The following is a 15687-nucleotide window of genomic DNA, read 5'->3' as shown; positions in this document are numbered from 1 at the left end:
ACCAAGTGGGCGGTGGCCACGCCCGAGGGGTAGGCGTGGCCTCATGATAGACACCGGGCGCGCATCCCGGAGCGCGCCAGTGTTACAGTGAGCTCCTGAAATAAAGACGCTTATAAGTTACCGCTTGTCCGCTTCCTCCTTGCTCGCAAGCAGCGCGCGTAACGCCGCGCTTTACTGGTGACCCCCTCGACGTTGGATCTGCCGGAGCGATCCTTCCACACGCGACGCCATTGCCATGGCCAACTTCATCAACCTTCCCGAATTTTGGGAGGCTCAGGCCGAAGTCTGGTTCGTCCAGGCAGAAGCCCAATTTCAGCTTCGGCGCCTCACCGGCGATGACACGCGCTATTGCCACGTCGTCGCCTCCCTCGGGCCCGGCACGGCCGCTCGAGTTGTGTCCGTCCTTCGCCACCCACCGGACGGCCACAAGTACGAGGCACTCAAGCGGCTACTCCTAGCCACGTTCGGCCTCACGGACGACGCACGGGCCGACCGCCTCCTGGATCTCCCCGAGCTCGGTGACACGCGCCCGTCGGTCCGAATGGACCATATGCTGTCACTGTTGGGCGACGAAGCCCCCGGTTCTCTATTCCGGGCGCTTTTCCGTCGCCAACTTCCAGCGCAGGTTCGCCTCGCGTTGGCCGGGACCTGGCTAACGGAACCCCGAGCATTGGCAGCCGAGGCGGACAAGTACTTCGCCGCTTCGGACACGCGGGCGAGAGTCGGCGTGGCCGTCACGGCCCTCGTGGCTGATGCTGCTGATGCTGCTGATGCTGCTGTTCCACAGCATCAGCTTATACAGCATACGCAGCATGCTGATACGCACACCGTGACCGCCGCCACGCCCCGCCCACCGCCGCGGCGAAAACCGCCACCGCGGGGAAACCCGCCAACTCCACCGGCCTGGCGGAGCCAGCCGCGCTCCTCCGGCTCCACCACCTGGTGCTGGTTCCACGCCAAGTTCGGCCATGAAGCTCGGCAGTGTCATCCGCCATGCTCCTTCAACAGGTCGGGAAACGCCCGGGCCGGCGCTCAATAGTGGCGATGAGTGCCGGCCGTTCGAGCAGCCTGCTGTTCATAACGGACACCTTCTCCGGGCGCCGTTACCTGTGCGACACGGGAGCGCAGGTGAGTGTCATTCCCGCCAGCACGTCAGACAAGCACGCCGCGGGTGGGGGCCCCACGCTGCTTGCCACGAACGGGACGCCCATCCGTACGTACGGAAAACGCTGCCTCTCTCTGCGGTTCGGAGGGCAGGTTTTCCGATGGACGTTCGTCACCGCCGACGTGCCCATGGCACTGCTTGGCGCGGACTTCCTGTGCGCTAATGGGCTCCTGGTCGACGTCAAGCGCAGACGTCTTGTCCAGGCTGAGACGTTCAGCTCGCTCGCTTGTGCGTTGCCCAGCCCACTGAGCAGCTCAACGAGCGGCTTGCCAAGCGGCTTGCCGAACAGTTCGGTTCCGGCCACGTTGGTCTGTACGCTTCCGGCAGCGGACGCATTCACCCGCCTCCTCGCCGGCTTCCCGGCCCTCACGCGGCCCACCTTCTCGGCGGGGGCCGTCAAGCACGGGGTGGCCCATCACATCCCCACCGTCGGGCCACCGGTCTACGCCCGGGCACGCCGCCTCGAGCCGACGAAGCTGGCGGTGGCAAAAGCGGGGTTCGCTACCCTGGAGCGACTCGGCATCGTTCGGCGCTCAGAGAGCGCTTGAGCGTCGCCGCTGCACATCGTGCCGAAGCCCGGCGGGGGATGGCGACCGTGCGGGGACTATCGCCGTCTCAATGACGCCACGACTCCCGACCGCTACCCCGTCCCCCACATTCAGGACTTTTCCGCCCGTTTGGCGGGCATGTCCTTCTTCTCGAAGGTGGACCTCATACGCGGCTACCATCAGGTCCCTGTCAGGCCGGAGGACGTCCCGAAGACGGCGGTCATCACGCCATTCGGACTCTTCGAGTTCCTGCGCATGCCCTTCGGTCTGAAGAATGCGGCTCAGGCGTTCCAGCGACTGATGGACAGCGTCCTGCGCGACTTGGATTTTGTCTACGTCTACCTGGACGATATCCTCGTCGCCAGCGCGTCCCGCGAAGAGCACCTACGCCACCTCCGCACGCTCTTCGAACGCCTGGGCCAGCATGGCCTGATTGTGAACCCCGCAAAGTGCCGGTTCGGCGCCGCCATAATCGATTTTCTGGGGCACTGTGTCACCAGGCACGGAGCCGTCCCCCTGCCGGCCAAGGTGGAGGCGGTGAAGGGGTTTCCGCGCCCCCGCATGATCAGAGAGCTGCAGGAGTTCCTGGGCATGGTGAACTTTTACCATCGGTTCCTGCCCCGTATCGCCCAGCTCCTGCGCCCCCTGCACGAAGCTCTCCGAGGTAAGCTGGGCAAAGGCGACGTTACCTGGACCGAGCAGATAGACACGGCGTTCACGGGCGCGAAGCTCGCCTTGGCTAACGCCACCATGCTCGCGCACCGGGCGCCCGATGCACCGATCGCCCTCACCACCGATGCCTCGGACTACGCGGTGGGCGCGGTGCATGAGCAATGGGTGCGTGGAGCTTGGCAACCGCTGGCGTTCTTTAGCCGGCAGCTTCGCCCGCCCGAACGCCGTCACAGTACCTTCGACCGCGAGTTGCTCGGGCTTCACTTGGCGGTCAGGCACTTCCGCCATCTGCTCGAGGGCCGTGCGTTCACTGCCTTCGTCGACCACAAGCCGCTGATCTTCGCGATGGGCAAGGTCACCGAGCCGTGGTGGGCCCGGCAGCAGCGTCACCTCTCGGCCGTGTCCGAGTACACGACGGACATCCAGCACGTCGCGGGGAAGGACAACCCGGTGGCGGATTGCCTTTCCCGGGCCGTCGCCCACGCAGTCCACCTCGGCATCGACTATGCCCGGATGGCAGCGGACCCGGCCGCTGACCCCGACGTCCAGGCCTTGCGGACCGCCGTCACGGGCCTCCGCATCACCGAGGTGCCGTTCGACGGCGCGGGCGCGGCCCTCTTGTGCGACATCTCCCTCGGGCGTCCTCGCCCCATCGTGCCCGTGGGCTGGCAGCGCCAGGTGTTTGACACCATCCACGGCCTGTCCCACCCGGGCGCGAGGGCCTCCCAAAGGCTGATCGCCGACAAGTTCGTCTGGCATGGCCTCCTGAAGGCCGTCCGCGGCTGGGCCAGGACGTGCCTCGCGTGCCAGCGCGCCAAGGTGCACCGGCACACCCAGGCCCTGTTGGCCCCGTTCACGGTGCCGGAACGCCGGTTTGACCACGTCCACATGGACCTGGTGGGACCTCTGCCCCCCTCGCGGGGTTTCACCTACGTCCTCACCATGGTGGACCGCACCACCCGGTGGCCGGAGGCTGTGCCCTTGGCGTCGACAACGGCGGCCGATGTCGCGCAGGCTTTCATCGCCACCTGGGTCGCCCGGTTCGGCGCCCCCTCAGACATCTCGTCCGACCGCGGCCCCCAGTTCACCTCGGAGCTCTGGGGGGCGGTCGCGCAGGGGCTCGGGGTCCGGCTGCACCGAACCACGGCCTACCACCCCCAGGCTAACGGCCTGTGTGAGCGATTTAACCGCTCATTGAAGGCCGCGCTCCGGGCCACCCTCCGCGACGGCGGCTGGGTCGACAGGCTCCCCTGGGTCCTGCTGGGCCTCCGGACGGCGCCCAAGGAGGACCTGCGCGCATCCGCTGCGGAGTTGGTCTTCGGGCAACCGCTGCGGGTGCCGGGCGAGTTCCTCCCCGACTCCACGGCACCATGGTCCGCGGCACAGCAGCGCTCCGCTCTGCAAGAGACCGCCCAGAGGTTCGCCCCGGTGCCAACGGCATGCCATGGGCACCCACCGACGCACGTCGCCCCGGAGCTTCGCACGGCGGAGTACGTCTTCGTCCGCCACGATGCCCACCGGACACCACTGCGGCCCCCGTACGATGGGCCTTTCCGCGTGCTGGAGACCGTGGCGAAGCACTTCACCCTGGACATCGGTGGTACTCCTGACCGCGTTTCGGTAGACCGCCTCAAGCCGGCCCACCTCGACGTGGACCATCCACCGCCAGTGGCCCGACCCCCACGTCGGGGCCGCCCCCCTGCGGGCGGACCCCCGGCACCGCCCAGCCCCGCCGCCCCCCGGTCCTGCACCCATCCCAGGGGCAGCCAGGGGCATCCCACCTGGCATCCCGGCACCCCGGACGCCGCCGATCGCCAGGGGGCGCTTCGGCCGGGTCATTCGTCTGCCCCGCAAACTGGCCCTCCAGGTGCGCGGGAATTCTGGTGGGGCGCGTGTGGCGGACACTAAAGCCCACTGGCGTGGTGACATCATTCCGCGCACCAAGTGGGCGGTGGCCACGCCCGAGTGGTAGGCGTGGCCTCATGATAGACACCGGGCGCGCATCCCGGAGCGCGCCAGTGTTACAGTGAGCTCCTGAAATAAAGACGCTTATAAGTTACCGCTTGTCCGCTTCCTCCTTGCTCGCAAGCAGCGCGCGTAACGCCGCGCTTTACACATGTGCCTCTCACTGGCATACCTGGTCGACTTCTTGAACAACAACTTCCCATTCTAACACCAAAATGAGTCTCTCTAGCAAAAATGCAAGGATCTTATCTTTGCACAATATTTGCAGTCCTAACCTCCAATCTTACAAGAATCAGAAGCACAATGTACGCGAATAATTACCACGTGCCAGACCTATGAACACAATATAAATGGAATATCCTATAAACCCAACCAGAATTTGTACTTTTTCCAGATCAATTCAAATCAGGAACAAGTACAGATACATTCAAAGTACACCACCCCCAACCCCCATGCCAAATAATTAAATATCCTACAGCGCGGCATTGCCGGGGAACCTCCGGCGCCCGGCAATACCGCAGTGCAGCTCATAGAGACTGCATTGGGAGGGAGAGGTGTACAATAATTGATTGATTAATTGTATAATTAAAATCAATAAAAGATTATCACAAAATATTTTCTTAATCAATTGGCTAATAGCATAACTAAACCACTTGTACTTCATCTAAAGATGTATCTTTTAGAAATTTAATTAAATAAGTCATTAATAAAAAATTAAATAATTAAATGATTAATCAATAAATAATTAATCGATTAAATGATTAATCAATAAATCAAAAATATTCTTGATAGCCACATCACTTGGTCACTCATGTCCAAATATTAGCTTCCCAGCTCAAAAGGTGCCTGAGATATTGGCCAAATGAGAAAGAAAATAAATGATTAATAATGAAAATAAATAAATAAGAATCATTAAAAAATTAAATAATTAATCAATTCAGTCATAGAACACATAAACCACCACCATTTCATCAGAATATGTAACTAAAAAAAAATAAAAAAATAGTCATTAATCGAATAATTAAATAATTAATCAATTAATCGATTAATTGATTAATTAATAAATCAAAAATAGCCTTTGCAGCCAAATCACCTGGTCATTGGTATGTCCAAATATCAGCTTCCTAACTCAAAAGGTGCCTGAGTTAATGGTCAGAAGAGAAAGGAAATTTGATTAATTAAATAAGTACTTAATTAATCGCTAATAATTAAATAACTCCTCAATTTATTGATTAATCAAAAAACAAAAAATACCGTTTTTGACAAAGGACTTGCTCACTATTGTGCCGAAATTTCAGCTTCCTAGCTCAAAGGATGGCTGAGATATCGCCCGGACAAACAAACAAGAAAGAAAACAAACAAGTACACATACATTCAAAGTACACCGCCCCATGCCAAATAATTAAATATGCTGCAGCGCGGCATTGCCGGGGCGCCTCCGGCGCCCGGCAATACCGCAGTGCAGCTCATTGAGGCTGCATTGGGAGGGAGAGGTGTACACTAATTGATTGATTAATTGTATAATTAAAATCAATAAAAGATTATCACAAAATATTTTCATAATCAATTGGCTAATCGCATAACTAAACCACTAGTGCTTCATCCGAAGATGTATCTTTTAGAAATTTAATTAAATAAGTCATTTATAAAAAATTAAATAATTAATTGATTACTCAATAAATAATTAATCGATTAATCAATAAATACTTAATAGATGAAATGATTAATCAATAAATCAAAAATATCCTTGATAGCCACATCACTTGGTCACTCATGTCCAAATATTAGCTTCCCAGCTCAAAAGGTGCCTGAGATATTGGCCAAATGAGAAAGAAAATAAATAAATGATTAATAATGAAAATAAATAAATAATAATCATAAAAAAATTAAATTATTAATCAATTTGGTCAGAGAACACATAAACTACCACTATTTCATCAGAATCTGTAACTTAAAAAAAAAATTTTTTTTTGTCATTAATCGAATAATTAAATAATTAATCGATTAATTGATTAATTAATCAATCAAAAATATCCTTTGCAGCCAAATCACCTGGTCATTGGCATGTCCAAATATCAGCTTCCTAACTCAAAAGGTGCCTGAGTTAATAATGGTCAGAAGATAAATGAAATGTAATTAATTAAATAAGTACTTAATTAAACGCTAATAATTAAATAACTCCTCAATTAATTGATTATTCAAAAAACAAAAAATACCGTATTTGACAAAGGACTTGCTCACTACTGTGCCGAAATTTCAGCTTCCTAGCTCAAAGGATGGCTGAGATATCGTCCGGACAAGAAAACAAACAAGAAACCAGAGTGAAAACTGAGTACTCTCTTTCAGCGTGCGTCACTGCCGAGCCCCCTTCGGTGCCCGGCAATGACGATTTGCAATGCCTGGAGGTGGCATAGGAAAGGAGCGGTGTACAACAAGTACACATACATTCAAAGTACACCGCCCCATGCCAAATAATTAAATATGCTGCAGCGCGGCATTGCCGGGGCGCCTCCGGCGCCCGGCAATACCGCAGTGCAGCTCATTGAGGCTGCATTGGGAGGGAGAGGTGTACACTAATTGATTGATTAATTGTATAATTAAAATCAATAAAAGATTATCACAAAATATTTTCATAATCAATTGGCTAATCGCATAACTAAACCACTAGTGCTTCATCCGAAGATGTATCTTTTAGAAATTTAATTAAATAAGTCATTTATAAAAAATTAAATAATTAATTGATTACTCAATAAATAATTAATCGATTAATCAATAAATACTTAATAGATGAAATGATTAATCAATAAATCAAAAATATCCTTGATAGCCACATCACTTGGTCACTCATGTCCAAATATTAGCTTCCCAGCTCAAAAGGTGCCTGAGATATTGGCCAAATGAGAAAGAAAATAAATAAATGATTAATAATGAAAATAAATAAATAATAATCATAAAAAAATTAAATTATTAATCAATTTGGTCAGAGAACACATAAACTACCACTATTTCATCAGAATCGGTAACTTTAAAAAAAAAAAAATTTTTGTCATAAATCGAATAATTAAATAATTAATCGATTAATTGATTAATTAATCAATCAAAATATCCTTTGCAGCCAAATCACCTGGTCATTGGCATGTCCAAATATCAGCTTCCTAACTCAAAAGGTGCCTGAGTTAATAATGGTCAGAAGAGAAATGAAATGTAATTAATTAAATAAGTACTTAATTAAACGCTAATAATTAAATAACTCCTCAATTAATTGATTATTCAAAAAACAAAAAATACCGTATTTGACAAAGGACTTGCTCACTACTGTGCCGAAATTTCAGCTTCCTAGCTCAAAGGATGGCTGAGATATCGCCCGGACAACCAAGAAAGAAAACAAACAAGAAACCAGAGTGAAAACTGAGTACTCTCTTTCAGCGTGCGTCACTGCCGAGCCCCCTTTGGTGCCCGGCAATGACGATTTGCAATGCCTGGAGATGGCATAGGAAAGGAGCGGTGTACAACAAGAAAGCAAGAAACCAGAGTGAAAACTGAGTACTCTCTTTCAGCGTGCGTCACTGCCGAGCCCCCTTTGGTGCCCGGCAATGACGATTTGCAATGCCTGGAGATGGCATAGGAAAGGAGCGGTGTACAACAACCAGAGTGAAAACTGAGTACTCCATTTCAGCGTGCGTCATTGCCGAGCCCCCTTCGGTGCCCGGCAATGACGTTAGGCAGCACCTGGGGATGGCATAGGAAAGGTGCGGTGTACAATATCAACACAAATCCTTATGACCTTCAATGAACTCAAAAGTACAAATGAAATCAAACAATTCAGACAGATCGGATTAGCAGTCACAAATCACTTTTCCAACCAACACAAATGAAATCCAATATCCGATTCCAGGAATCAAATCCAACGAATCAAATCCAACGAATCAAAAGTAAGCATACGTAGAAAGGAGACAATCAACTCAGGAAAAATGCAATTCACCATGCACACAACACAATTTTATACCATAAGCAGTTCACTGACACCAGGTCCAGCTGGATATCGGCAACCAAGCTTAAACACACAACTGTCACCTTACTGTGACAAATAAACAACCAACTCACTTCACACTACACCAAATCACTGTTCACAACCCCTTCTTCTGCAGCAAGAGTAAGTTAGTGATACAGGTTTTAACCCCCGCTACGAAATGCAGACAACCTGTGTTTAAACGGTCAAAACCAGATCAGATCAAATCTGTCCCAACTCATCAAACACACCAGGGTATTTCACGCGATCGACATCCGGTGTACCTACAAACCGAATCTTTAAATGGCCAGAATCAGATCACACACAGTAGGTCACATACACTAGATCACACATCACTGAACATTACACCTGTACAACAGACAAGCAAACAGACAAACAAGCAAACAGGTAAACACACTTTACACAATACACGGTCATTTAAATCAGCAATTGGCTCTTTTTATACGTTACCAGGTGACTTTTGGAGAGAGAAGAGATCATAGAACGCGAGAGGTGAAGACCATTAATACAACAAACAAACAACATGCATTTTTAAGGCCATTTTCCCTGCTAGAGCGGGGGTTAGCCTTGCGGTCCCCATGACAATCTTCTCCATTTTGCCCTATTTTCTGCATCTCTCCTTGTTAACCCCCTTGCCCGCATTTCTTCTTCCACCACCTTTAGCCAAGTCTTTCTCGGTCTTCCCCATCCTCTACTTCCTTCTACATTCATTTCCATCACTCTACTCATCCAGTCACTTTCATCCTTCCTCAACACATGACCAAGCCATCTCAACCTGTTCCTCTTCACAGCATCAATCACAGGCTCTATTCCCATTATCTTTCGCAATTCATCATTTGTCTTCCTCTCTCTCAACGATACTCCGCACATCCACCGAACCATTCGCATTTCCACCCTTTCCAGCCTTCGTTGCTGCTCTACGTTCATTACCCATGTCTCGCTCCCATAAATCATAACACTTCTCACACATGCAGCGTACACCTTTCAATTCAGCTTCAACGACACTCCCCTCCTCATCAGCACACCACTCAGTTCCCGAAACTTCTTCCATGCACATCTCACTCCAGCAACCGTTGCCGAGTCTGATCCACCTTCTCCATTCAGCATGTCTCCGAGGTAGCAAAATGTTTTCACACCTTCCAGCTTCACGCTGTCTCCAAGATCCAACTCAACATTTCCTCCATCTGCAGCTCCCTCTGTGCACACCTTACATTTGAATGTAGCTGCCACACTGCATAAGGACCCTCTCAGACCACTGCATTTTTGATGAACCCACTCAGCGCACATTGTACATTGAATGGAGTTCACTCCGACACCCTTCCTGCACACAGCACATGGCCACTTCCCAGTTCTTTCCACCTCACCACATGCTTTAACACTTGCCATCACCTTCGTCTTTCCGATATTCACCTTCAGACCTTTTGTCTCCATACATTCCTTCCACTTGTTCATCTTTTCCTTCAGTCCATCCATACTTTCCGCAATGAACACCAGATCATCTGCATACAACAACTCCCACGGTAAACCCTCCTTTACATTCTGAGCCAGCACCTCCATCACAGCTACAAATAGTAGTGGACTTAGTACCGACCCCTGATGCACTCCCACCTTCACCTCAAACTCACCACTGTTCCCGTCCTTCGTCCTTACAGCTGTGCGCGCTCTTTTGTACATTGCCATCACTACTCTGATCAACCATTCCTCCACTCCGAAACTTCCTCAATGCCCATGTCAATACCTCGCGTGGAACCCTATTGAATGCTTTCTCCAGATCAACAAACCCAAGAAACAACTTCTTCCTCTTCTCCATGTACTTCTCCTGCAACTGCCTCACAATAAAGAGCGCGTCTGTCGTTGCTCTTCCTGGCATAAATCCAAACTGCATTTCGTCGATCTTCACCTTCTTCCTAATCCTCCTCTCCAACACCCTTTCCAATACCTTCATTCCATGCTCCAATAACTTTATCGCTCGGTACGAGCCACACTCCAGAGGGTCACCTTTCCCTTGTATAGAGGGACGAGGGTACTCAGTTCCCAATCCACTGGAATGCGGCCTTCTTTCACCACCAGATTACAGATCTCTGTCATTCTCTTCACACCCCAACTTCCTGCTGCCTTCAACATATCTCCCACAACTCCCGTCGGCCCTCCCGCTTTTCTACTCTTCATTGCTTTTATCGCTTCCTCAACTTCCTTCTCAGTTATCTTCTCTGCCGGTCCTAAAACTGGGTTACTCTCTATGTTGCCATCCCATTCATTCTCTGTATTCAACAGCATTTCCATATATCTTTTCCATCTTCCTTTAATTCCATCTGGGTCCACAACGATTTGTCCCACTTCATCCTTCAAGCAACTCACCCCCATCACATCACACCTCTCTTTCGCTATCTGTTTTGCAATCCTGAATACCGCTCTCTGACCCTCTTCCAAATCCAAGCTTTCTCCGAACATTTTCCTACATGCCTCCTGCGCCTTTGCTACCTCTTTCTTTGCAGCCGTCTTGGCTGCCTTATAACTTTCATGCTCTGCTTTTTCTGCTCCCGTACCCTTCGCCTTCTGCCACTCCTTGAACTTCTTCCTCTTCTCGTCAATCCTCTTTCCAACTTCATCATCCCACCACCATGTTTCCGAGTGCCTCGGTGGTCATTTTGTCCATCCACGTACCTCACCAACGGCTCCCAACAGACTATCTTTCATTGACATCCAACCACTTTCAAGCTCAACCACAGCATCCTCTCCCATACTCAGCCTCTCTTTTAATGCCTCCCTTACTGTCACCTCTTTCAACCTCCACACCTTCATTCTCGGTTGGTACTTCACCCGCCGAGCTCTCCTCGCACCTTTCACCCTTATGTTGCAGACAACCAAGTGGTGCTGTGAAACAGCCTCCTCCCCCGGGATCACCTTTGTGTCCCGGAGGTGCGCCCTGTCTCGCCTACGCACCATCAGGTAGTCAACAGTTGTCGTCGACCCACCTGACGTTTATGTAACAAGCTTATTATCCTCTTTCTGGGACTGAGTATTACAAATCAACAAATCAGCTCCATCAGCAAACTCCAAAATCCTTTCACCTTCTCCATTTCTCACACCATATCCGTAACACCCCATGAACTCCCTCAAAACCATCCATACTCCTTCCCACATGTCCATTTAGGTCTCCTCCTACCACAACAACTTCCTCATCTTTCACGTTTTCCATCAGCTTCTCTATCGCACACCAGAACCTGTCCTTCTCTTCATCGCTCCGACCAACCTGCGGAGCATATCCCGAGATGACGTTCACCAAGAGCTTTCCAATCATCATTTTCACCATCATCAACCTATCACTCACTCTAGTCACACTCACCACACTGTCTACAAACTCCTCAGAAAACAGGACACCAACACCATTCATGCCCTCCGGGCACCCTTGCCACACAAACTTGTATTTCTGTCCCTGCCTACCCTTCACCATTCTCACACCACTTCCCTTCCATCTCATCTCTTACACACAACATATGTCCACTCTTCTTCTGATCAATACTTCCACCACTTCTCCTGATCTCCCTGTCATTGTCCCTACATTCCATGTCCCAAACCTCAGAAACCGATCTCCAATTCAGGCTGTACCCTTCTCATATGTAGTTGTAATTGTCATGGTTCTCTTTTTGAGGCAATGTTTTTATGGCCGGATGGCCTTCCTGACGCCAACCCTCTTAGTCGCCTCTTACGACATGCAGGGATACGGTGTACCTATTCGAAACCAGGGTACACACCATTAATCAGGGTGCAAGTTGTCTCTTTTTTACCTTCACTCTCAATCGAACTGTCGGGAATTCACCTCCACGCACCCTGCTCTCCTCTCCTTGCTCCAAGCCTCATTCAGTATCCTTGTCGAACGGTCGCCATTACTGATAGGGAATTTAATTAATTTAGCCTTGAATGATTTGACAAGACTCAATAATTAAGGTCCAAACTCGTTTCAGAAGACAATTAGCTGATTTTAATGACACATGGGAGTCCTCAATTTACTGATAATCAATTCAGAGTAACACAAACACGAACAAAATCAAATCACCACCCGGCTCAGTACACCACATTCAAACATGCAATTGAACCGAGTGCCTCCCCGATGTTCTGCTGCATGGCTATTTATGGTCAGAGATGAAAGAGGAGGTCAAATAAGGTTCAGAGAAATAACAGGCATTTTGTGATTCCGCCACTCCTTGGCAGTGAACTCTCTCTTCGTTATCTTCAACTCTCCCGTTCATAGATGTCAAGTCATGAGGAACAGATATTTCTTACTGTTTTTCTAAGATAAACAGAACTCACTGCTCCTATGAGATAAAAACATGCCTAGTGTGCGTGAGGACATCTGCTCTTTCTCAATCTCCCTCTAGTAGAAAAACAGGGTTGGAAAAGTTCAAATGAGTGAGAGTTATACATCATTGTTACAAGTTCTATATTTTAAATCTTTAAAATATATATATGTGTATATAGGTGTCGTATGAAAAGTCATATCATATAAAAAGTATACTATTTATACAATATCAGACTAAAAAGGAACTATATCCTTCCTATTCTCTAACCGAGCTTACTTGGCTGCGTGGCTCTGAAACTATAGCATCACAGTTCAAGCTGAATGCTTGCCTCTAATGCGAGCCTAAATAATTGTTATATTTCCATAGAATACAGTTAACACTGATTAATATATGTATTCATTAAGTTTACGTGTTTGCAATGGCAAGGTCGAGGCCCCCGGAAATCCACTTGATTTACACAAATTACGTACGCAAATTAATTTTGCTTCCACAACAGTAAAGGTAGGCCGGAATTAAACAAGCCATTAGAACAGGGGTTCTTAACCTTTTTCCCTGTCAATACCCCCAACGGATTGCCCACGATGTCCCCATGCCCCCTTCGCCAGACTGTTGACTGACCAAGGCGCACCGAAGGTGGCATGTCCCCCTAGAATTTTTTTGATTTCTAGGTGCTCTGTGGTGCATTCTGAGGGGTGTTTTTACTGTAATTGCCTATTTTTTGGATGAAAATTGGTAACTTATTACCTAGAAAATGGGCCAAGTTCAGGGATCCGCACCTGATTACCAGTCCCATTAGGTTCCAGTGTGACTTCAAAATAACTCAATAGCTCAGTTTTACATATGGATAATTAGGAACAGAACAGGAAAGAAAATCATTAGGATTTTATCCCTATTTATTTCTTTGCTTGTTAACAAAGAAACAAAACAAACTAAACTAAAACATGCGAGTTTTATGTAAGCTGTTTTACTAATCCAGTGAGATTGTTGCTGCTGTTTTCGTGCAATCAGAATATGGAATCGGGGCACAGTTAATGACAACGCCACTCGCATATCATCGGACACATCAAGTCGATTTCTCCACTTTGATTTCAGGTTCAATAATGCAGAGAAACCTGTGTCACAGAGATATGTAGTTGTGAAGGGAACCAACACATTCATTGTCCTCTTTGCCAAGCTAGGGTAAGCTGCTATCTGCTCACCAAAACTGCTTAAAATCCAGCCGAGCCTTTCCGAAATAAGCTTTCTTTCTTTGATCTTCTTGGAACTCGATCAAATCATCCTTCACTAAAATAGTTGTCACTCATCGTAGAAATATCAAACGAGAAAGGGTTCTGGATCCAAATGGATTCCGTGCTAAGATCATCATAAGATCATCTGAGAAGTAACCCTCAAAATTGGTACTTAGGACTTTCAAATGGTCCTTGACTTCTTGAAGTATTTCCCCAGGCAATGCCTTTTCATCTTCTCTATCAAGAAGGATATCGCCATGAATTGGAAAGTTCACCATGTTTCCGCTTTCAACACGGCGACTCCAAATAGGTAATTTCTTTGTGAATGCCACTAACTTTCCCCTGGCTTGAATAATGTCCACATCCCTTCCCTGCATCAACATGTTCAAGTCATTGTGGTGACCGAAAATATAGGCCAAATATCCCAGGCTAACAATAAAATGCACATCTTCAAAACTGTTCGCAAGAGGGGATTGTTGATGCCTGAGGAATTCGAGAATTTCTTCCCGAAGTTCCACTACACGTGTGAAAACACGACCACGAGATAGCCAACGTACCTCTGTGTGGTGCAGTAAAACACAATGTTCTGCCCCAATCTCATCACAGAATTTTTGAAATAGCCGATGATTTAATGCCCATCCACGAATAAAGTTGACTGTCTGCACGACTATTACCATGAAATATATAGAAAATTTATATTTAAATATATATTTATTATATATTTAAAGTTGATATTTCATTGAATTTATTACAATTTATTATTATAATTTGTTACGAGTCCCATACCCCCAGAGTTTTGTCCCCATACCCCCAAGGGGTATGGATACCCCAGGTTAAGAACCCCAGCATTAGAATCTTCTCTTTTAATCTCCTTGATATCTTTCTGTCTGCCATTACACCCTCCAACCTCCTCCACACATTCGCACCCACCTGAATCCACCTCTGCACCTCTGCCTCAGCATCCCCGGTCACTGTTCCCCCCCAGATACTCAAAACTATTTCCTTGTCTGCTCCCTTTCCCTTCAAACCTGACATACAACATACAAGACAATAAAGCAGGAACTTAACTTGAGGAAGTTTGGCGAGATAAGATATAGACATGAATAATGGCAGGCTGATAGAATAGGAAGCCTTATGGCCTTATTATGGCCTTATCTGGCAAGGCGAGGCAGAAAGGGACAAAGGAGGACAAAGAGTATCCTGCGTGTCCATGACTCAGGCTTGAGTACAGAGGTTATACGAGGCAAGATGACAAATGTATAGCCTGATAGAAACTGTGCAGGACGTGTAGCAATGCCTACCCATGGGGCTGCAGTTGCACGGCAGGCACCGAGAAGACTCAGCGTGACGATAATAGCCTTCCCGACAATGCTCGCAATGGATTCCAGCTGCGTCGTCACGGCAATTTACGCATCTTCCACCATGTCCAGTAGCACGGAAGAGTTCCGGGTCAAAGGTGCACTCGTCGGCGAGGTTGTTGCAGTCACAACCTGAGGGAAGGAAAAGTGTCCGACGATCCTTTCGTCCCCGCGAACACCCGTGCCAATCGGCCAAAGCAAGCAATGCCAAATGTCCGCCATTTCAGGAACTCACTCTTGCACTCGGAAGCATCGTCGGCCGTAGCACGGCGCCATGAGTGGTCGTTGTGGAGAGGAAGGCAACGTTCGCAATCACGACCTGTTGTGCCGTGCCGACAGCGACACGTCAAATGGCCGCTCTCATCCTTATCACACTCGCTTGCATGACCGTTGCACTTGCACCTGTTGAACAAAGAGGT

The 15687-nt window shown here is 48.7% G+C and overlaps 1 protein-coding gene across 1 annotated transcript in view; it reads right to left on the bottom strand.

Annotated features, from left to right (window-relative positions):
* LOC137432803 (laminin subunit gamma-1) overlaps positions 1-15687 on the bottom strand; it is a 112258-nt gene that overhangs the window by 47540 nt on the left and 49031 nt on the right. Inside the window, exons 4-5 of the mRNA XM_068125025.2 lie at positions 15504-15670; positions 15212-15400 (exon numbers count right to left, since the gene is read on the bottom strand). Coding sequence (XP_067981126.2) covers positions 15212-15400; positions 15504-15670 — 356 coding nt within the window. The remainder of the gene's footprint in view (positions 1-15211; positions 15401-15503; positions 15671-15687) is intronic.

The sequence above is a fragment of the Myxine glutinosa genome, chromosome 8, assembly GCF_964187855.1.
Source record: "Myxine glutinosa chromosome 8, kmMyxGlut1.1, whole genome shotgun sequence".
Classification (NCBI taxonomy): Eukaryota; Metazoa; Chordata; class Myxini; order Myxiniformes; family Myxinidae; genus Myxine; species Myxine glutinosa.
Note: the sequence above shows the minus strand (reverse complement) of the source record. Positions and strands in the feature narration are given on the sequence as shown.